Genomic DNA, 23,090 nt, shown 5'->3' on the forward strand with positions numbered 1-23,090 from the left:
TTGAAGTCGCCTCCATGACAGGCGACTTTGCCTGTGGCCAATCACCTCTCTGGGAGGGAGGGGGGGAGGGAGGGGTTTTCTCTGCAAAGTCGCTTGACTTTACAGAGAGATCCGACTTGCAGGCGACTTACATTGAGTTGAATGGGTACAAGTCGCCTACAAGTCGGATAGAAGTAGTACAGGAACCTTTTCTGAAGTCGGAGCGACTTCAGTAGTGTCAATTAAGACGCTCCCATTGCCTACCATGTTAATCTAAATACAAAGCGACTTGGGGCGACTTGAGGGCGTACAAGTCGGATCCCAAGTCGCCCCAGTGTGAACCGAGCCTTAGACAAGCCTGTGAAATTCTGGGAGCATATAGTCTGCTCAGATGAGACCAAAATTGAGCTCTTTGGATGCCATAATATACACCATGTTTGGGGGTCAAATGGCACAGCACATCACCCCAATACCATCAGTGAAGTTTGGAGGTGGGAACATCATGGTGTGGAGCTGTTTTTCAGCATATGGTACTAGCAAACTTCATGTCATTGAAGGAAGGATGAATAGAAAAGATGTACCAAGACATTCTTGATAAAAATCTGCTGCTATCTACCAGGATGAGGAAGATGAAACAAGGGTGGACATTTCAGCAATACGATGATCCCAAACACAAAGCCAAGGAATAATTGGTTTCAGAGAGAGAAAATAAAGCTGCTAGAATAGCCCTGACAATCACCTGACTTGAATCCAATAGAAAAACTATGGAAAGAACTAAAGATCAGAGTTTATAGAAGAGGCCCATGGAACCTTCAAGATTTGAAGACTGTGGAAAAATGGGCCAAAGTCACACCTGAGCAATATATGCGACTAGTTTCTCCATACAGAAGGGTCTTGAAGCTTTCATTACCAACAAAGTGTTTTGTATGAAGTATTAACCGCTTGCCGACCAGCCACCACAGTTATACTGCGGCAACATGGTTCGGCTGCGCGAATCTCTGTTATGTTACGTTGCTTCTTTTTTTGGCAACTAGGGGCCCGCCCGCTGCTTGCCTCCGGAGCCGATGCAAGGACCGCTGGGCTCCCGCGATTGCTCATGACACGGCGAGAACCGGGATCTCTCTGTGTAAACACAGAAATCCCGGTTTTCTAAGGGGAGAAGAGACTGATCGTGTGTTCATACAGAGTATGAACACCGATATATCTCTTCCCCTAGCTAGCCCCATCCCCTCTTCAGTTAGAACAGACACCAGGGAACACAGGTAACCCCTTGATCGCCCCCTAGTGTTAACCCCCCCGCTGCCAGTGACATTTTTACCGTAATCAATGCATTTTTATAGCACTGATCGCTGTATAAATGCCAATGGTCCCCAAAAAATAAAAATTGTCCGATGTGTCTGCCATAATGTCGCATTCACGATTAAAAATCACAGATCACCCCCATTACTAGTAAAAAAAAAAAAAAAAGAAATAATAAAAATGCTATTAATCTATCCCCTATTTTGTAGACACTATAACTTTTGCGCAAACCAATCAATATACGTTAATTGCTTTTTTTATTACAAAAAATATGTAGAAGAATACATATCGGCCTAAACTGAGAAAAAAAAATTCTTTTTTTTTTATAAAATAAAAAGAGGATATTTATTATAGCAAAAAGTACAAAATATTATTTTTTTTTTTTTTGTTTATAGCGCAAAACATAAAAACCACAGAGATGATCAAATACCACCAAAAGAAAGCTCTATTTGTGGGGAAAAAAAGGACATCAATTTTGTTTGGGTACAGCGCCGCACGACCGCGCAATTGTCCGTTAAAGCACCGCAGTGCTGAATCGCAGAAAATGCTCTGGTCATTCAGCAGCCAAATCTTCCGGGGCTGAAGTGGTTAAATAAATTTCAGTTAGCTTGTTCAATACTCTTTCCCTGTGTCATTCCATTTTACATGTAACGTAACTTATTTGTTTTGATTTCTTTGTATGTATGGATTATATGAGTTGTTACGGACGTGGTGAAAATTTCATGTCAATAATAATAGCACCTTTAGAAATATATTTAGCTAGCAAAATGGTGATGCGTTCAATACTTTTTACCTGCTGTAAGTAAAGGCAGTCAATATCCCTGACTTGCAGTGGAAATTCTCTAAACATGACAATCGCCAGGTATCTGTAGCTATGTGAGCATTAGATAATCAAACTCCTATGTTCTTTGTCCCAATAATCATATATGCCACATAAGAAGTACTGGGATGCTTGTCAGCTCAAGCAGTAACTGCTATTACTCACATAACCTGGCCAGTCCATCAAACATCCTTCACACTCAATCGCATAGGTAGTTCAGGGTGACGCTGTGAATGCTGTTTGTCTACCTCTGTGGACTCTTGTGACCTGAGTGTCAGATAACCTGGAGGATGCTTTCAGTTTGCTGTCCTCGTGTGCCTCCCCAAAGCCTTAGGGTCCGTGATCATCTTCCCAACTATACATTATTGTTAAGTGTAAGTACATGCGTGTTTTTTTTTTTTTTTTTTTTGTTCTCTCGTCTCCTCCCCTCCCATACTGGATAGCATCTATATCTTTATAGTATGATTATTGATGTATAGTCAAATTCTAGATACCGACCTATGCAATGTACATATATTTGCATTTTTGACACTTAGATTGAAATTACATGTAACGAGGCATCTCTCATTTGAATGTGAAGTCCTGAAGAAGCGGCAACGTGTTGGCTTTTTGGATAGATGACAATTGCCATTTGCTTCTTTACCTAAAAAATATCTATAGATTGATATGATTTGTGATTTGACTCTTTATATTTTAAATTACCTTTTGTAATAAAATATACATGTTTTTATGAATTCAACGTAATTTTAATACTTTTAGCTACTGCTATACCGCCCTCTGAAAAGTGATCCACTGTGGATTTATTTTCAGATCACTTCAAGCAGTAACACAAGTTTGAAAGATGCCTAAGATCATCCTCCTTTTCAGCAAACCTTTTAGCTTGTCATGTTGTATTCTGTTAAAAGAAGGAAATTTACTCTAAGAATTTAATGCTAAGACTTTACTTTCCCTAAACAGCCCTTTTTTGGCTTTATTTTTTTTCTTGCTACACTTATATTATGAACTGTTTTTTCCTTTTAACAGATGTGATAATGAATGCATGAGTGTAGCTGATGATCTCCTGGAGGCTGTGAAGGTTGTCACTGAGAAACCTCTCTCTGCTCCATCGACTTTAAAGAATCTAGAGGATAATTGGAAAGAGTACCACTTGGCACAGGAAATGATCCAGGATTGCAACGATGTGGTAGGAGCTTTCTTTCCTTTTGATATAAGAGCCTGTTTGTAAATAGTTTGGCTTTGCATTGTGCAGTTTTTCTTTATCGTTCATCACAGGAAGGTTAATTAAACCAATGGGGTCTTACTTTGCCTTCAGACTATGAATACTGGTAAATCACAAAACTGTATTCCTGCCCTGCATAATGTATAAACAAAGGAACGCAAATGCCTAGTGCACAGACCATCTGTCTGTACTCTCCTGTCAGAACCGGGATCTGCTTTGCTTAGGCAGGGATTCTGCCTCTCTAAGGAGTGATCGCGGGTGTGGCCGCCGTACCCACGCAGCGGGCGCTTGCACTGTGTCTCGTGCACAGAACGATGTACAGGTACGTCGTTTCTCGCAATAGGGCTGCCCTGCCACAGTATATACCTGCCCTGCGGAGGGCAGTTCTTAAGTGGTTAAGAGATGCGCATCTTTTGTAGGCACTGACTTTGCAATGTGGGGTCTCCCAGTGCGCTGATCACTTCTGTTGGGGTCATTCACTTTTTGCCTCCTGTATACAATACCTTTTTCATTGTGCACTTTTTGGGATTTTGGTTTTGGAAGTTGTGTGTATTTGCTTTTTGTGTGCGTGATTTTTTTTTTTTTTTTATGGTTGAGGAAATTGTGTAACCGGTGAGGGGGTTAAGGTTGTCCCCACCCAGCTGCTTGTTGAGTGGGCCGTGTCCTCCATGTGCAAACACTCAAATAGTGGCTCACTACTTGGTTGGGTTAGCTCTGAGGAGGGGGGTCTGTCCCCTAAAACGCTTAAGCCTTTCCACAGCGTGGCATCAGATGAGATACCCATCTCACCTGCTGGAGCGGTTTACTTGATCTGCTTGATTTTATTCCAATTTTGTGAGTATAACACTGTTGTGTGTTTTTAATAAATGATATTTGGTGGTAATGCACTAGCAGTTTGCTCCCTCTTGTGTATGTTTTTACAGTTTCCTGAAGATTACCCAGTAGTAGGAGGTCTTCATAGTTAAAACCATTGACTGTCAGTCCTTTTTGGGAAGTTCTTTGGATTGATTGTTGGATGTTTTTCTATTTATATGTCCAGCCCTGCACAACCCTCCTTACAGGCTTTGGAAGAAGAGGGAGAAGAAGAGGAATCAGAGGAGGAGGTGTCCTCTTAATTTAAATCTTTGCTGGAGGAAGCACATTCACTTGGCATCTCTCAGGCCTAAAAAACAACAGTTGGGACCCTCACAGTTTTAGTGCGTGACATCCTACATGTAAAACAGCCAGAGTCAACCATGCCTCAAGTTTTTTGGGTGTGGTCCATGGGGCTCCAAAACTTTTCATTTTCACTTTATTCTCATATGCAGGAGATCCTTTACAAAGACTGGGTGCAAAAGTCTTCGTCCACCAAAGAGGTTTGCTCAACCCCCTCACCGGTTACACAACAATCTTCTCAAAACAACAAAAAAACACAAAAATCAAAACGCACAACTTCCAAAAACCCTCAACTAGTCCAGCATTTTGGACATACATTGTGGTAGTAGTCCAAAATGTGAACAGAATGAAAAACATTCATGACTGCAGTAACAGCTGTAAACTCATTTCTGCTTTGTGCAAAATTTGAAGTGCTTCTCAGTATTTCTGGTCTCACAGCTGTCAGACTCCCGAAAAAAAAAGCTAGGTACATAATGAATCAAGCACCCAATGTGCTTGATTGGCTGGAGAAGAATGCAGGGGAGAATTTAGGGGTCAAAATAGGCTCCTAATGTGTCCAAAAGGAGTACCGGTCACCTGCTGCTTGCTATCACATGGAGGCTTGTTAGCCACCTTGTGATAGTTATGACTGTAAATGAAAAAAAGTGTTTTTTTTTTTTTTTTTTAAGTAAAATTACAATAAAAATTAAAAGCACTCCTAGCTCTCACACATACAGATGTAAATGCACACACAGAGTGCAAAGGTGTATGTAAGTGTGTGATATATCACCACCCATGCCGCAGCAAGAGCAATAACTCGTGGTCTCTCATTTACAGATAATTTTGAGCTGTAAAGGCATTAAAAGCTGCATTAAACTTAGAAACACGAATTCAATTTTTTGTAATTAATAAATACTTAACCACTTTAGGATCACCCACCGCACATATACTGCGGCAGGGCGTACCTGTACGTCGTTTCGCGTAATAGATATTGTGTACACTCGTGCACCGCTGAAGTCGCGCACCAGAGCCACGCTGCGGGAGTGTGCCCTCGATGTCTGCCGGCCCCCTGTGATCGCGGTACAGAGGCAGAACGAGGGATCTGCCTATGTAAACAAGGCAGATCCCCCGTTCTGACGGGACAATATTGAGATCTGATGTTCCCAGTGATTAGTGATCAGTTTCTAGTGACTTAATGATCCTAGTTCCTAGTGATCTCTGTGTTGCCTCTGTGAGCCCAGCTCCCAGACAGAACACAATTAACCCCTTGATCGTCCCCTAGTGTTAACCCCTTCATCGTCACCTAGTGTTAAGCCCTTCCCTGCCAGTGTCATTTATACATTGATCAGTGCATTTTTTTTTTTTCTGTAATTCATTACAGCTAAATGTAATAATATTAGAAAATATAACCAATATTTTGCTATAGCTGCCTTTTCATCAAGGGACGGGGCCCCCCTCTTTGTGGCTTAACACTTGATCGAACCAGGTACAGGCATCTAAGCAGCCCTGAGACAGAACAACTGTTAAAAGTTTTGACTGTGTATATACTTTAGCTTATTTGTACAGACAGTTTTAGGTACTTGACCATAATATCAGATGGAACAGTTCAGGCATTTGGCCATCATAGCAGATGGAGCTTGCACAAACAGTTCAGCTGCTAAGTGGCAAGGTCTTTATAAAGGGTTGCTGCTGTCATTAGTTTGTTTCCCAAAATTTCAGAATTAACAATGCCCATTATAGATTTCTGAACAGGCAAATCACTAATCACTAATCACTAGTGGCCTGCCCTAACAGTAAAGAAAAACCGTTTTCTACATTAAAGGTAAATTGTTTTGGTTGCAACACTTAATGTGTATGTTTCCTCTGTGTACGAAGCTCTTCTCCACACACTAAAGACATTCTGGCAGGCTAACTGGCTCTTGTCTACACTGGCCCCAGTATGTGTGTACAAATTGCCCATGCATATGTGTCACCATACTCTATATGCCATTCCCAAACCCAAGGGAGGATTGAGGAAAAACCTATCTCATATTGCTTTTCCACAAAATTTTTATGAAAACTCAAGTGTATCAAATTGTAGCCAAAGGGTTCGCTGAGGGTCAGATATAACTAAACATATTTATTATATTTAGAGCACTTCATCTGATAGTATTTACTTCAAAATTTGCAACCACTGCAGTAACATGAAGATCTTTGATTGGACTGTAATATAAACCAAAACCAACAACTATGAATAATTTCATTACTGCGAAAGCTATATATATTATTTTTTTTTTTTTTTTTTTTTTTTTTTTTTTTTTCCAAGAAGTTTTTATTTCGTTTTTTCCAACAAACATAAAATAAAAGGTATGACATATATTGTTGTATACAGATATTTTGATAGTTTTGTACATTCACAGATAATATAGACATTACGGTGTTAACTCAAGTCTAAAAAAAAGAAAAGAAAGAGAGCCGTAGTTTTCAGGAGTGTATGCCTATAAGGGGTGATTGGATGGATAAAGCTAGATAGATCCTAATAGAGTAGATAATTGACTAATATGTTAAATGCCTGGATGGATCCGATTAGACATTCTCTGTGAATACTAGATTACTTGATATTAATAGGAGAACCTATGGGTGAGAGGAGAACTCAAACTAGGAGAAAAGGGGGGGGGGGCCATGTGAAGTATGAGGTTAGGAGTTAGGAAGTAGCCTCTTGTGGGGATGTTTTCTTGTTTTGCATCGGCTGGTAGGAGTCGTGGTATGAGAAGGTGGATTGGCTCACATTTGCTATTTCCTCTTGGGAGAGGGATGAGAGTATAAAGGTGTGCCATTTAGAGTGAAAGCGGTCTGAGGAGGATTTCTGTTTGAAGTCCGTGTTGATGCGATCTTTGGTAAGTAGGTGTGATAGCTCTCGTTTGACTTGGGTGATGTTGGGGTGCGATGGCGAGATCCAGTTTCTCAAGATTATTCTTCTTGCGATTAGAAGACAGGTTAGGGACCACCCTTTGTGTGAGGCGTTGACTTTTAAATTCCCTGAGGGGGTTGTGACGCTGACGGTGTATTTTGACCAGGGTAGGAGTATTGGGTCCCAGTAGCCAAAGATAAGGAGTAGCGGGTCCTTGGGTAATTTTAATAGAGTCACTTCGAATATGTAGGCCAGAACTTGGTCCCAAAAAATTGAAATGTAGGAGCAGTCCCAGAAGCGATGGGCCAGGGAAGGTTTCCGGGTGTGGCACAGTGGGCAGAAGGCTTTGCTCATGTCTGATTTTGTCGATGAGAAGGGCATATAAGCTCTGTGAGCTATTTTCAATTGTGTTTCTCTCCATATTTCATTGGGTGTTAGCTTTTGTACAGAGTTGAGGCCTTGTAAGATTTTTTCCACTAAGTTGGAGTCCGGGAAATCTTTATTCCAGTTTTTTATCGATGATGCTGAAAGAGGTGAGGATGACTTAAGTAGAAGGGGTTCGTAGATGTCCGAGATCTTGTACGAGTTGTTTGATATCATTTGGTCTATGATGTTTGTTTGGAATCTTTTATCTGCTTGTTTGCATGTCTCTTTTAGGAAGCTGATGCATTGCCTATAATGAAAGGTATGAGTGGTAGGGAGAGCGAAGGTTTCCGCAATGTTGGTAAATGGCAGTGGTCGGCCCGTCTGGATGTTGCAAAGGGAAGAGAATTTTGTTAAGCCTTTTCATTCCCATATTCTGAAAGGTTCGTGATCTAGTCCTTGTGGGAAGGCCGGATTACCTTGGATCGGGAGATGTGATGACATGAAAGGAGATGACTTAAGTATTTTCATTGCTTCTCTCCAAGCCACCGCTGTGTCTCTTAATAATAGATTATGTTGGTGGGAGGGGGGGACTGACTTCCATCTGCAGTGTAGAAGGCCCACTAACGAGTAAGGGTGGGCCATGTTGGATTCCAGGGAGAAATTTGAGTAGCGGGAGGATTGCGTTATCCAGTCTATGCTGGTTCTTAGCAGGCATGCTATATTGTACATTCTGATGTGTGGTAAACTGATGCCCCCTTCGCGCCTGGGAAGATGTAGTTTTTTTAGAGCAATGCGTGGTCTTTTGTTTCGCCAAAGGAATTTTGTTAAAGAGGCATTGAGCGAAGTCACATCTTTATGATGTAGCAGTAACGGAATAGTTTGCAATGGGTATAGTAGTCTTGCGAAGCTGACCATTTTTACCAGGTGGCATCTTCCCAAGAGCGAGAGGGGCAGGTCCATCCAGGCATTTAATTCTTCAGAAATTTTTGATAGTAAAGGAGGGTAGTTTAGATGGTACAATGATGAAGGAATTTTTCCTATTTTTATCCCTAAATAGGTGATATGGGATTTCGCGACTGGGAAAATAGATTGTTGGGTCCATTGTGGTACAGAGTGAGTGCCAATGGGAAGAATTTCGCTTTTGCTGTAATTGATCCGAAGGCCAGAGCACAAGCGGAATTCATCGAACACCCTTTTAATAGTTAACATATCTGAGGGGGGGTTGGCCGAGAATATGAGGACGTCGTCAGCAAATAGGGATGTGCGCATATCATGTGTGCCTATTTTTATGCCATGCAAGGGGGCTGCTGATGTTAAATATCTGGAAAGGGGTTCAAGGGCGATATTAAAAAGGAGCGGGGATAGGGGACATCCTTGGCGAGTGCCCTTGTGGAGACGAAATTCTTCTGACATGAGGCCTGCTACCACTAATTTTGCTGTTGGGGCTTTGTACATAGCAGAGATGAGGTGATTGAATGGGCCAGTAAATCCCATCTTAGACATTGTCATAGATAGCCAGTCGAAGCTAACGTTGTCGAAGGCCTTTTCTGCGTCTAATGTGATAATGGCGTGGTTGGTGTTTGGGTGGTGAAGTGCATGTTCTAGGGCCATCATGACTTTTCGAATATTGAGGGTGGCGATTCTACCTTTTACGAAGCCTGATTGAGCGGGGTGAATTAAAGAAGGGACAATGTCTGCCAGCCTGGTGGCCATAATTTTTGAGAGGATTTTCACATCTAGGTTGAGAAGTGATATGGGCCTGTATGAGCCTGGTTCTTGGGGGTCTTTACCCTTTTTGGATAGTAATTTTATAAGAGCCTGGTTTCCCGACTGTATGTAAGCTCCCCCTGACCAGATATTCTGGTATACTTGGAGGAGGGTGGGTTCCAGAAGGGGTTGTAGGGTCCTGTAAAATTCACTGGTGAAGCCGTCTGGGCCTGGGGCCTTGGAGAGGGTCAGGTGGCGAATGGTTGTTGATATTTCAGTGGGGGTTATAGGAGCGTTAAGGGATTCTAATTGTAGTGTGGAAATCTTAGGCATGGTTATTTTTTCTAGGAAAGCGCGTGCTTTTTGTGTGTCTATGGGGTCTGGGGCGTAGAGCGTAGAGTAAAATTATTGCATGACTTTGTTAATTGTTTGTGGAGTGGAGGGCGCCTGTGCTATCGCGAAGTGATGTAATGTGGGTAGGGCGGAACGGGCCTTTGCATAGACGGGATAGGAGTTTGCCCGCTTTGTTTCCAAAATTGTGAAAGGTGGCTTCTATGTAAGCCTGTTTGGTGTGTTCAAGGGTGTTTGCCCATGTATCGAAATCCCTTTTTGCTGCCTGCCATTCCAAACGATTGGCTGGAGAGTCCGCGGTGTATAAAGTTCGTTGTGCCTGGTGAAGGCGTGAGCTGGCTGCTTTGTATTTGGACAGGGTGTTACGTTTAAAGGAGGTTGTATAGGAGATGATACGGCCTCTTAGGAAGGCTTTACCGGCGTCCCAGAATAGGTTGGGGTCATGTATGTGAGGGGCATTGTTTAGAGAGTATTCCGTCCATGCCTCGGACATATATTGTTGGAAGTCAGTGTTATTGTGAAGGAAGGAAGGGAACCGCCAGATGTTGGGGTGTGGGGGTAAGTTTAGATTATCGAGAGTTACCTCTATGGGAGCGTGGTCGGAAATGGTTATGTCGTGTATTGCGGTGTTCTGGAGAAAAGGGATTAGGTTGTCAGAGCCAAAGAAATAATCTATTCTTGTGAATACTTTGTGTGGGTTGGAGAAGAATGTGAATTCCCTGTCTGTTGGGTGGGATAGACGCCATAGGTCCTGTAGATGAATAGAATCCATGGTGTTTGCGAAGAGAGAGGGGGCGGGAGGGTTGGCGCGTGGATTTGAGTTTTTTGGTGAGGATCTGTCATCTATCTGATGGAGGGTGTCGTTGAAGTCCCCTCCGATTAGGTGTGGGAGGTGAATGTTTTCTAGGAGCCAACCGGAGAGGTCTGAATAAAATTGCTTGCCTGGGCTGTTGGGGGCATATACATTTGTGATTATAAGTTCTTTAGAGCCTACTTTTACATGTGTGGTGAGCAGACGGCCCTGATTGTCGGTTTTTGTCGACAGGATTGAGCAGGGGAGATTTTTATGTATGAGTAGGAGGACGCCAGCTTTGCGTCCTGTTGCCTCGGAGCCTAGTACAGTGCCTACCCAGAGTTTCTTCATGCGGTGGAAGTCAGGGGCTGAAAGGTGTGTCTCCTGGAGTAGGGCTATATCGGTTTTGAGCCGTCTAAGGTGCCTAAGAATTTTCATTCTTTTTTGAGGGGATCTGAGACCCTTCACGTTCCATGAGATTATTTTCATGTTGGGGGGGGGTTGTGAAGGGTATGGGCAGATAATGACAATTTATCGTTTTGTGGATGGTGAGTGGAAATACCAGCTATGGCAAGAAGTATGCCATTTTTGTAGTGGTCAAGAGGCATTCTAGATGTGTGGGAGAGATGTTTTGGGCCCTGTAGAAGGGGGAGGAGGGAGAGGGGGGGTATGCCATAAAGAGAAGACAACATAACGAATAACATAAACAATAATGCTGAGAACTTCACTTTTTTCCGCATGGGATCACTGTGTAAGTCAACTCCCATAACAGGACAGTTATGGTTTGGGGTCCAATTGGCCCGTGGAAGGGTGGCAGGCATCTCTAGATGCGTTTAAACCTGGAATTTTAGGGGGGGGGGGGGGTGAGGGTGGACGTTGCCGTACACAGTGAGACCAGGGGAGCATAACCGTATAGAAAAAAAAAAAACTGTGTTCAAACAGGTATTGCCTGAGATAATGATAATAATTCTGAGAACTGAGAACAGTCAAAACATATAGCATTATACATTACGTGATGCCGTAAAAGGGAAGGTAGAAAACCTGAGAAGGGACAAGTTGATACTCTGTCCGTAGGTTATATTAGGTAGCCCGCAATGGCGGTTGCAATGTTCAGTTCAGCGAGGAGTGAAGCGATGTTGGTCCGGGTATGAAGATCTGAAGCGTTTGGGGGAATCTTTGCGTGGACTCCGTTGGTCCAGGGAGCGGTTGAGTGGGGTGCCCTTGGAGGGGGTTTGCTGTTGAGTGTTGGAGAGTAACGATCGCACGTATGCTTCCGCTTCTGGTGGGTCCTGGAAGGATAGCTGTTCACCACTGGGTGTCTTGAGGCGTAGGGTGGCTGGGAATGCTAGAGTGAATTTTATTTGTTGCTTGAAAAGTTCTGTGCATATCTGTTGGAAGGCTTTGCGTTTTTTTGAGACCTCGATGGAGTAGTCGGCGAAGATCAGAACCCTCACACCATCAATTTGGAGTGTGCGGGTTTGTCTAAATTTTTGGAGGATGAGAGCTTTGTCGGAGTAGTTTAGATATTTAGCAATGATGGGGCGAGGATTCTTGCGCTCTTCATTGTATGGTCCCATTCTATGGGCGCGTTCTACCGTGCAGGGGCTCGTTATGCCTAGCGCCTCAGGGATGCGTCTGGAGCAAAGGTCTGATAAGGCAGAAGATTGTAGCGATTCGGGTATCCCCACGAATCGCAGGTTGCTCCTTCTGGACCTATTTTCCAAATCATCAAGTTTTTGTATTATGTATTGATTTGTCTTGTCCTGCGCTTGTTCTGTGGCTTGGGCTTGGTACATCTCTTCTTCCATGTTTGAAAGGCGATGTTCTAGCTCATGTAGCCTGGTGTTATGCTCTCCTAGCTGGGCCTTAATTTGCTTCATCCCCGCATTTACAGCGTTTTCCACAGATGTTGAGATCATGGGGGACAGGAGAGCTGCCACTGCCTGTGCTATGCGCTCTGTAGCATGGTCCCCTGTGAGCTGTGGAGAGGGGGCTGATAATTGAAAGGCCTGAGAGAGAGGGGCCTGAGGAGAGACGGATTGTGGCTGTGATTGAGCTTGGGAGGCCTGAGGAGATGTGTGTGTGGGGCTGCACTGCCACTTACTTCCATGTCTGCCGGCTGGGCGCCTGTGTGCAGGTCCGTGTAGGCCGAAGCCGGGGCCTCGATTTGCGGTTGGGCCGCCGTCTGGGCCGTGTTGGTACGGGGGCCGCGGAGTTCTACAAAACGGTCCATGTATTGGGTGCTGGAGCCCGAGTTGCTTGAGGGTGGATGCGGGCTTCTGGGCCGGTTTTTTATGCAGATTTTTGTCCTGGTTGCGAGAGCTGTGAGGAGAGACAGCTACTCCATGCGGCGCCGGAACCGGAAGTCTAGCTATATATATTAATATAGCTGAAAGATGGCTACGGTATGGCTCTGGGGTCCATGGATATCCTACCAGATCCACTGGCACCCCCCCCCCCAGCGCGATTGGTCACATTTGATAACAGATCAAATCACAGCAGCCCTTTACCATGTGATCATCTGTGTCCAGTCATTGCTGAGCACATGTAAACAAACTTGCCAGTTATCTGCATTTCTTTCCACACTCTGTCGCAGCGTGTTGGCGAAACATCATCTTTCACATTATACAAAAAAATTTGGGTACATTTTTTTTTTTTTTTTACATTCACTAAAGTGTTTTTTTTTTTTTTTTCCCCCATAATTTTCTAGAAAAAAAACACAGATTTCTATACATATGAGAGAAATGTCAGAATTGGCCCCCATCTGTCTTTTTAGATGGCCCGGATCGGATGCAGGCGGGTGAAAGGGGTCTTAATGTGGTATCATTACATTTCCCTCTTAAAAGTAAACAAATGGTTAAAACCAAAACACATATTACACAAAGACATATTTCACAAACCATATTACACAACATATGGCCATTGTTTTGTTGACTTGAGTGCCCTTTCTGTTACCAGTATTTAACTGCTTCCGGACCGCCTCACGAATATATACTGCGGCAGGGCGGCCCTTTAGCGTGAAATCACATACCTGTACGTGGTTTAGTTTCCTAGGTGTAGAGCGTGCACCGCCAGTGACCCGCTTCCGCTGTGATTGGACCTGATGTCTGTCTGCTGAGACCTGCCGATCATTCCTGAGGCAGACAGAACGGCGGTCTGCTTATGTAAACAAAGTAGATCGCTGTTCTGTGACAAAAGAAGACAGAGACCCCCCCACACACAAACACACACACACACAGTTCGAAAGCACTCCCATGGAACACATTTAACCCTTTGATTGCCCTTGATGTTAACCCCTTCCCTGTCAGTGTCATTAGTACAGTTACAGTGCATATAATATTTAGCACTGATCACTGTATTAGTGTCACTGGTCCCCAAAAAAGTGTTACTTAGTGTCTGATTTGTCTGCCGCAATGTTGCAGTCCCGCTATAAGTCGCTGATCACCGCAATTACTAGTAAAAAAATTACTAGGATAAAATATTACATAAAATTATCCCATAGTTTATAGACTCTCTAACTTTTGCGCAAACCAATCAATATACGCTTATTGGGATTTTTTTTTACCAAAAATATGTAGCAGAATACATACTGGCCTACATTTGAAGAAGAAATTAGATTTTTTTTTATTATTATTATTGGATGTGTTTTATAGCAGAAACAAAAAAATATTGTTGTCTTTTTTTTTTTTTGTTTTATAGCGCAAAAAAATAAAAACCACAGAGGTGATCAAATACCACCAAAAGGAGCTCAATTTGTGTACAGCGTCGCACGACTGCGCAATTGTCAGTTAAAGTAGCGCAGTGCCATATCAGTCAATGGCCTAGTCATGAAGGGGGTAAACTTTCCAGAGCTGAAGAGGTTAAATGAGCTCATATCAATTAATTGTCACCATGTGGATTTTCATTAAAGGATGTCCATTAAAGGTTGTCATTAATTCACCATGGCCTAATTAACATTCACAATAACATTTATAATGTATTCACATTTGTGCACAAGGATTATACAACACCAGATCCATACCGATTTTATCTGTCTCAGCCTCTTGTCCCATCTCAACTATACAGCTCTTGCAAACTTCTTTAACTTTTAGGAACATATCTGGTTCCTCCTGTACTAATGAGAAAACTTCAAAACCATTAGTGTTGTATTCTAGAATATTACACTTCATTACAATTAAAGGACAATACAAAGTAGACATGCATTGTTCATCTCAAGTGTGAGCATTCACTATTGTCCCATCTTATGCTGTTAAGTAAATATAGTCTAAGCTTGGGCACAAATATAACATGCTGAAATTTACTAATCAACTAACTTGTGCAAATCACTGCCATTAAAGGGGTGCAACACGGTTTTGTCGGTTGGTGGTGCTTAAATTGTACTCCATATCCTCTTCCTTTTCCACCTCCAGTAGGCTGGAATGGAGAGCTAATCGTTTAACTATAATCATGGCTGCTTTTCAGGAATTTAAAGTGTCAACCCCAATCAGCCATTTTCTTTTCTTTCCTTTGTTTCAAATGAGTGTACGATTAACACAGTGAAAATTACAATTTCAGCTAAGACTTTTTTTTGCAGAATACATCACACATTTCTTAAATGGTCCAAAAGCAAAAAAACACTGGTTTTCACAGAAACTGGAGGGGGAGATGGAATCTCTCCCTCTCTTATACAAACACACAGGACATGTAAGAAAGGCGTCATCTTCACACATGTAGTCACAAACTGCCACTACCACAAATTTTTTTTCATTTAACCTCTTCATGCTGGTGCCTTCTGGCCCTTTAAGAGGTTTATGACGCCGGGAGGATTGACAACCAATCATGGCGATCACGTGAACTGCAAGGTTTCGGTTAGGTGCCGGTAACTGTGTCAGGAGTGCGCACCACCCGCGCTCTCCGCACAACTGTATTGACAGCAATTCACACAAATATGCAGTGCCAAGGACCAGTCGCCAAGAGGCCGCATATTTTGCGTGTGGCCAGAGCCAAGAAGTTAAACTAGAACATTCAGAGGCTCTCACTTTTCTCATTATACAATTTTACAGAACTTTTGTCTCAGTTTCAGTACTTATTAACCACTTCAATACAGTACACTTTCCCCCCTTCCTGCCCAGGCCAATTTTCAGCTTTCAGCGCTGTCGCATTTTGAATGACAAATTACCCAAACTAAATTTTTATCATTTTTTTCACATATATAGAGCTTTATTTTGGTGGTGTTTGATCACTACTGGGGTTTTTATTTTTTGCACTACAAATAAAAAAAGACTGAGAATTTTGAAAAAAAAAAAAAGTTTTTCTTGGTTTCTATTACAAAACTTTGTAAATAAGTAAGTTTTCTCCTTCACTGATGAGGCAGTACTGATTGACACTGATGAGGTACTTACAGTGAGGCAAAAAAGTATTTAGTCAGCCACCAATTGTGCAAGTTCTCCCACTTAAAAAGATGAGAGAGGCCTGTAATTGTCATCATAGGTATACCTCAACTATGAGAGACACAATGTGGAAACAAATCCAGACAATCACATTGTCTGATTTTTGAAAGAATTTATTTGAAAATTATGGTGGAAAATAAGTGTTTGGTCACCTACAAACATGCAAGATTTCTGGCTCTCACAGACCTGTATCTTCTTCTTTAAGAGGTTCATTTGTCCACTCATTACCTGTATTAATGGCACCTGTTAAACTTGTTATCAGTATAAATAACATCTGTCCACGACCTTAAACAGTTACACTCCAAACTCCACTATGGTGAAAACCAAAGAGCTGTTCATTGAAGAAAACCAGAAGAAAAATTGTAGACCTGCACCAGGCTGGGAAGACTGAATTTGCAATAGGCAAGCAGCTTGGTGTGAAGAAATCAATTGTGGGAGCAATAATTAGAAAATAGAAGACATACAAGACCACTAATAATCTCCCTCAATCTGGGGCTCCAAGCAAGATCTCACCCCGTGCGGTCAAAATGATCACATTAACAGTGAGCAAAAATCCCAGAACCACACAGGGGGTCCTAGTGAATGACCTGCAGAGAGCTGAGACCAATGTAACAAAGGCTACCTTCAGTAACACTACGCCGCCAGGGACTCACATCCTGCAGTGCCAGACGTGTTCCCCTGCTTATTAAGCCAGTACATGTCCTGGCCCGTCTAAGGTTTGCTAGAGATCATTTGGATGATCCAGAAGAGGACTGGGAGAATGTCGTATAGACAGATGAAACCAAAGTAGAACTGTTTGGTAGAAACACAACTCGTTGTGTTTGGAGGAGAGAGAATGCTGAGTTGCAACCAAAGAACACCATACCTACTGTGAAGCATGGGGGTGGCAACATCATGCTTTGGGGCTGTTTCTCTGCAAAGGGAACAGGACAACTGATCCGTGTACATGAAAGAATGAATGGGGCCATGCATCGTGAGATTTTGAATGCAAACCTCCTCCCATCAGCAAGGGCATTGAAGATGAAACGTGGCTGGGTCTTTCAGCATGACAAAGCTCCCAAACACACCGCCCGGGCAACGAAGGAGTGGCTTCGTAAGAAGCATTTCAAGGTCCTGGAGTGGCCTAGCCAGTCTCCAGATCTCAACCCCATAGAAAACTTTTGGAGGGAGTTGAAAGTCCGTGTTGCCCAGCGACAGCCCCAAAACATCACTGCTCTAGAGGAGATCTGCATGGAGGAATGGATCAACATACCAGCAACAGTGTGTGACAACCTTGTGAAGACTTACAGAAAACGTTTGACCTCGGTCATTGCCAACAAAGGATATATAACAAAGTATTGAGATGAACTTTTGATATTGACCAAATACTTATTTTCCACCATAATTTGCAAATAAATTCTTTCAAAAATCAGACAATGTGATTGTCTTAATTTGTTTCCACATTTTGTCTCTCATAGTTGAGGTATACCTACAGTATGATGACAATTACAGGCCTCTCATCTTTTTAAGTGGGAGAACTTGCACAATTGGTGGCTGACTAAATACTTTTTTGCCCCACTGTGCACTGATGGGCACTGTTAGGCTCTACTGATGGGGGGGGGCGCAACTGAATATAGAAAGTTCAAAAAATAAAAAATGTACACTTACACAGTTCAAGGACGGGTGAAGATGCCTATCGATTTGATCAGTCTGAGGTCATCTGATTCCACTCTGTGGGCTCCGCTGGCTGTCCCCTTGCTGATGGGGATGGAGATCTTTTTGCTGGCCATGTTCTTTGTCCCAGGAAGTTCCACGCTGATCAGCCTGGAACGCGGAAGCGGATGTGACGTCACCGGAACCAGACCAGAACAGGGCAGGCATCAGAGCTGGGGGGCTGTCAGTCTGAAAAACACCTAGGCTACATGCTCGGAGCTCACAGCGCCTTCTACTAGCCAGGCTATGCGCTCTGAGCTCACAGCTCCTACTGGCCAGTAGAAGGAGCTGTGAGCTCTGAGCGCGTAGCCTAGGTTTTTTCAGATTGACAGCCCCAGCACTGATGCAGCCCTGCCCTGTTCCGGTGATGTCACATCTGCTTCCGCGTTCCAGGCTGCACAGTGTGGAGCTTCCTGGGACATGGCCAGCAAAAAGATCTACATCCCCATCAGCAAGGGGATAGCCAGCGGAGCCCACAGAGCGATATCAAATGACCTCAGACTGATCATCTTGATCGGCATCTTCACCCGTTCTTGGACTGTGTAAGTGTACACTTTGCACACTTTTTTTTTTTTTTTTTTGTGAACTTTTTATATCCAGTTGGCGCCTCCCCTTTCTACTACTGGCTTGTCTACAGAGGTAATGGATACCCTCTGAGGATGGCTGCCTCCTTTATTGTAAATACCAGTCACCAGCATTAAACTATTGATAATTGCTATTACAGCTGTCCACCCATGGTTTTAAACTAAGGACATTATACCTATTGGCACGCCAGAATCCCTTCTTTTTATCATATTGATAAGCAGCACTGATGGGCACTAATATATGGCACGGAGCGGCACTCATAGGTGGCACTGATGGGCGGCACTGGCAGCCATTATTGATGGGCACAGAGTGCCACCCTAATGGGCACTGAGTGGCACCCCTGGTGGTCTGAAGTGAGCATCCTCAATGAGTCTGCACTGATGATGAATGTGCTGATTATCAGGACAGACACCCCCTCCCATCGGCTCTCCTCTACTCGAGTGGAGGAAAGGCCGATAAACGGCTCTTCCTGTTTACAATGTGATCAGCTGTGATTGGACACAGCTGATCTCATGGTAAAGAGCCTACATCATAGGCTCTTTACCTAGATCGGAGATGCAGTGTGTCAGACCGACACACCACACCACCGATTGCCATGCGCTAGCAGCTTATCCTGCTGGACGTCGTATGGCGCCCAGTCCGAATAATTAACCCACTTTCCGGCTGTCATTTTGCTATATGGTCGGCAGAAGTGGTTAAACTTACTTAAACCCACAAACATAAGCAGCAAAACTTATTTTTACAGATCATCAGTACTTTGAGCTCAACGTTGATTTGAACATACACACACATCTTACTTCACTGTAGTAATGCACACTTGTTTCCTATCTGTTGCGCTCTTCAAAAAAGCTTATTGCTCTGAAACTGCATGCAGCCCAGAGTCCTCTTTACTATCATAAATTGAAGCTTTCCGACAATACAACAATTATACGTGTACATCGGTCTTTTGCTCCATTTTTTTAAACCGAAATAGCGCCTTCAACGTCTGGTAAGAATTGCGAGCAATGGGGTTCACCCAGCATTGGCATGGCCTCACACTTTGATTATATGCTGTTACCTCTCTCTTAACCCAACTGATGCATTTTCTACAATTTTTGAAAGTACTATGGCCTACAGTAAAAAAAACAGCACAAACAATGTAACACAATCCTGCCACTGCACATTCTACTATTTGTATCCCTAGTTTACACAAATCGATTATCCCACTTCTGGTACCAAATCTTTTATCATGGATTCGTGATAGTTTATTTTTTCAGGGTTTTATTTGAGATGTGCAAAGGGAGATCACACAAACAGTACAATGTGAGCAATCTGTGCAATCACTGTGCATATAATATTGATAATAAATAATAAAACCGTGTGAAAATATAGATCTAGATAGTGAGGAAAAATGTGTAATCAACACAAAATGTTGCAAGCTATTGGTCTCCAGCAGTAATTTTTACCTCACATAAACAATAGTCCAGCACAACACTTATAAAATTTTGCACATAAGTAATTTTTCTTCATAAATTTTGACCCAAATTTGTACTGCTACATTTCTTTGGTAAAGAATAACCCAAATCAGTGTAAATTATTTGGTCTGTATGAAAGTTGTAGAGTCTGCAAGCTATGGTATCAATCATTGAAAATTGATCACACCTGATGTACAGATGACCTATCATTTCTTGAGGCCCTACCTAACATGGCAATGTACAGATACCGCCCAAATGACACCTTTTTGGAAAGTATACAGTCCAATGTATGTAGTAAGAGGCATGACAAGTTTTTTTTTTTAAGTTATTTTTCCCCACAATTCTTTAGAAAATGAAGAAATTAATTTTTTTTTTTTTTTTTTTTTTTTTTTTACAAAAATGTCATATTTCTCACATAGGCGTACTTGCAACTAAAGTACAACATTCAAGGAACACCTTCAGGCATTATCCACTTTAAGATCAGACCTTATTCCGACACTTTTTGTTTACGAGTAAAAATCTGTAATTTTGCTAGAAAATTACCCTAAAACATTATATATTTTTGTAGCAGGGGCACTAGAGAATAAAATGGTGGGTTTTGAAAATGTTTCAAACGCAACACACGCCTGAATACATTTTAATGAATTTTAATGCATACATACCAAGTATATCAAAAATTGCGCACGCTTGTGAAATGGCGCCAAACTTTAGTATTTAAAAATCTCAATAGGCGACGCTTTATAAGTCTTTATTGGTTACAAGTTTAGAGTTACACAGGAGGTCTGGTGCTAGAATTATTGCTCGCGCTCTGACGTTCGCAGCGATAACTCACAGGTGTGGTGCGATCGCTGTTTATGCGGACGGGCCGACGTGTGCGTTCACCTTTGCAGGGGGGGGTGGGGGCGCTTTAATGTTTAATTTATTGGTGTGTCACTGGTACACTGACAGATGTTTTTGTACACTGACTAATGATCGTCCACCAGCAGACACTGACAGATCTTGATGTTACAATGGAACACTATTGCAGGTGTTTTTCTGCACCGATGTTCATGTTGACAATGTGACAGATGTTTTGTGCACTGGTACAGATGTTTATGGGGAAAGGAAACAGTGGTGCTTAGTGTACTATGTGTGGGGATCTACGACAACTCTGTGTGTAAAATCATTCTTTACACACAGCTATCACAGACGTTGCAGATTCTCCCGCTCCCCTCCCCACACTGAGCTCAGCGGGGAGAACTGACACAGACACATGTCTCTGTTTATACTGTGAAGGCTTTGATTGGACACAGCCATCATGTGATCGGGAGGGCCGTACCCTTCTTGGCCATGTCCTGTGATCACAGCCATCACATTGCATCGTGGCCGCGAGCAGGCTCCTGTTCTGAGGGATGTTCCTGTACCTTCCCTCAGAATGACGAAAGGCCCACCCTGGGAAGAAGTTAACCACTTAAGGACCAGGCCTCTTTTTTTAGATGTGGTGTTTACAAGTTAAAAACATTTTTTTTGCTAGCAGATTACTTAGAACCCCCAAACATTTTTTTTTCCTAACACCCTAGAGAATAAAATGGCAGTCTTTGCAATACTTTGTCACACTGTATTTGCGCAGCGGTCTTACAACGCCCTTTTTTTTGGAAAAAATACACTTTTTTGAATTAAAAAAGACAGCAGTAAAGTTAGCCCAATTTTTTTTATATTGTGAAATATAATGTTACGCCGAGTAAATTGATACCCAACATGTCATGCTTCAAAATTGCGCCCGCTCGTGGAATGGCGACAAACTTTTACCCTTAAAAATCTCCACAGGCGGCGTTTAAAAAAATTCTACAGGTTGCATGTTTTGAGTTAGAGGAGGTCTAGTGCTAGAATTATTGCTCTCGCTCTACCTCATGTGTGGTTTGAATACTGTTTTCATATGCGGGGGCGACTCACGTATGCGTTCGCTTCTGCACGTGAGCTCGGTGGGACGGGGCAAGTTTAAACATTTTTTTTTCTCATTTATTTTACCTTTATTTTTTATTTTTACGCATTTAAAAAAAAAAAAATAATTTTGTCACTTTATTGCTATTACAAGGAATGTAAACATCCCTTGTAATAGAAAAAAAGCATGACAGGACCTCTTAAATGTGAGGTCTGGGGTCAAAAAGACCTCAGATCTCATATTTACACTAAAATGCCATAATAAAAAAAAAAAAAATTGTCATTTAAAAAATGATTTAAAAAAAAAAATGGCCCTTTAAGAGCTATGGGCGGAAGTGACATTTTGACGTCCCTTCCACCCTGCAGTGTCATGGAGACGGGTGGGGGCCATATTCCCCTCACTTGTCTCCATGCTCAGCCACAGAGAGGTCCGGATCGCCTCCGCCGCTGCTGACGGCTCCGGTAAGCGGCGGAGAATAGTTGGGGGGTGCCCTCTCCCTCCGCCGATTAAAAGTGATCTTGCGGCACATCCGCGACAGAGACCGCTTTTATCTTGTAGCCAACCTCCGGCCGAACACGAGAATGCTGCCATAACAACGATATCCGTCCTCAAAGGAAGGACGTATATTGGCGTTCGGTGGTTGGCAAGTGGTTAAACATATACATTGCTCTTGTGCAGTGGGCATATGAACAATTATTAGGCTGCTTTAACACTTATCCATGGTTGCACCACAGTGCACCTGCAGGTTAGCTGCACTGAGCTATAGACTAATAATAGATCAGGGGTGTCGAACTCCATTTCATTGCGGGCCGCATCAGTATTATGGCTGTTCTCAAAGGGCCAGTTGTAGCTGTAAGACTATGCATGCAAAGTTCAGGAGTGCACTACGTACAAAGTGCAGAGTTCAGACGTAGAAGGCATAGAGAATGAAGGGTTCAGGAATGCACTGTGTGCCAAGTGCAGTGTTGAGGAGTGTGCTACATATGGGTGTAGGTGTTAGGGGGTGTGCTATGCACAGAGTGTAGGTTCAGCTCTTTTTTGCACGCTGTCCACATCTCACTTCCACCCCTCTTCTAAAGCTTTGACCTCTGCACCACTCTTCCCCCCCCCACCCCACACACAAAAAAAAATGCTTCCTTGCACGTCAAAAATCCTGCGGGTTTTCTGCGCTTTCTGAAAGAGCAATTTTACTCCTGAATGCAGGAGTTTTGGTGTGCTTTTCAGAAGATGCACCACACCCACAAGAGATATTAGAAGTCTGTGGCATAGTGCAGCAAAGCTGCAGGTGCACTGTGCTGTACCCGAAGTGCAGGTAACCCACATCAGTGTGAAAGCATCCTTATAGGGGGGTTTAAGCCTATATCTCTCTGACAGCTCTGCCTGAACAGACACTCACGTTCTGTCCGACTCAACACGCGTACAGTCACAGCCGTTGTTCCTAACACACATCC

General features: G+C 42.9%; 1 protein-coding gene across 1 annotated transcript in view; it reads left to right on the top strand.

Annotated features, from left to right (window-relative positions):
* Nucleotides 1–23,090, top strand: part of STK31 (serine/threonine kinase 31) — a 462,200-nt gene that overhangs the window by 211,563 nt on the left and 227,547 nt on the right. Inside the window, exon 9 of the mRNA XM_073630106.1 lies at nt 3,122–3,281. Coding sequence (XP_073486207.1) covers nt 3,122–3,281 — 160 coding nt within the window. The remainder of the gene's footprint in view (nt 1–3,121; nt 3,282–23,090) is intronic.

The sequence above is a fragment of the Aquarana catesbeiana genome, linkage group LG05 (assembly GCF_042186555.1).
Source record: "Aquarana catesbeiana isolate 2022-GZ linkage group LG05, ASM4218655v1, whole genome shotgun sequence".
Classification (NCBI taxonomy): Eukaryota; Metazoa; Chordata; class Amphibia; order Anura; family Ranidae; genus Aquarana; species Aquarana catesbeiana.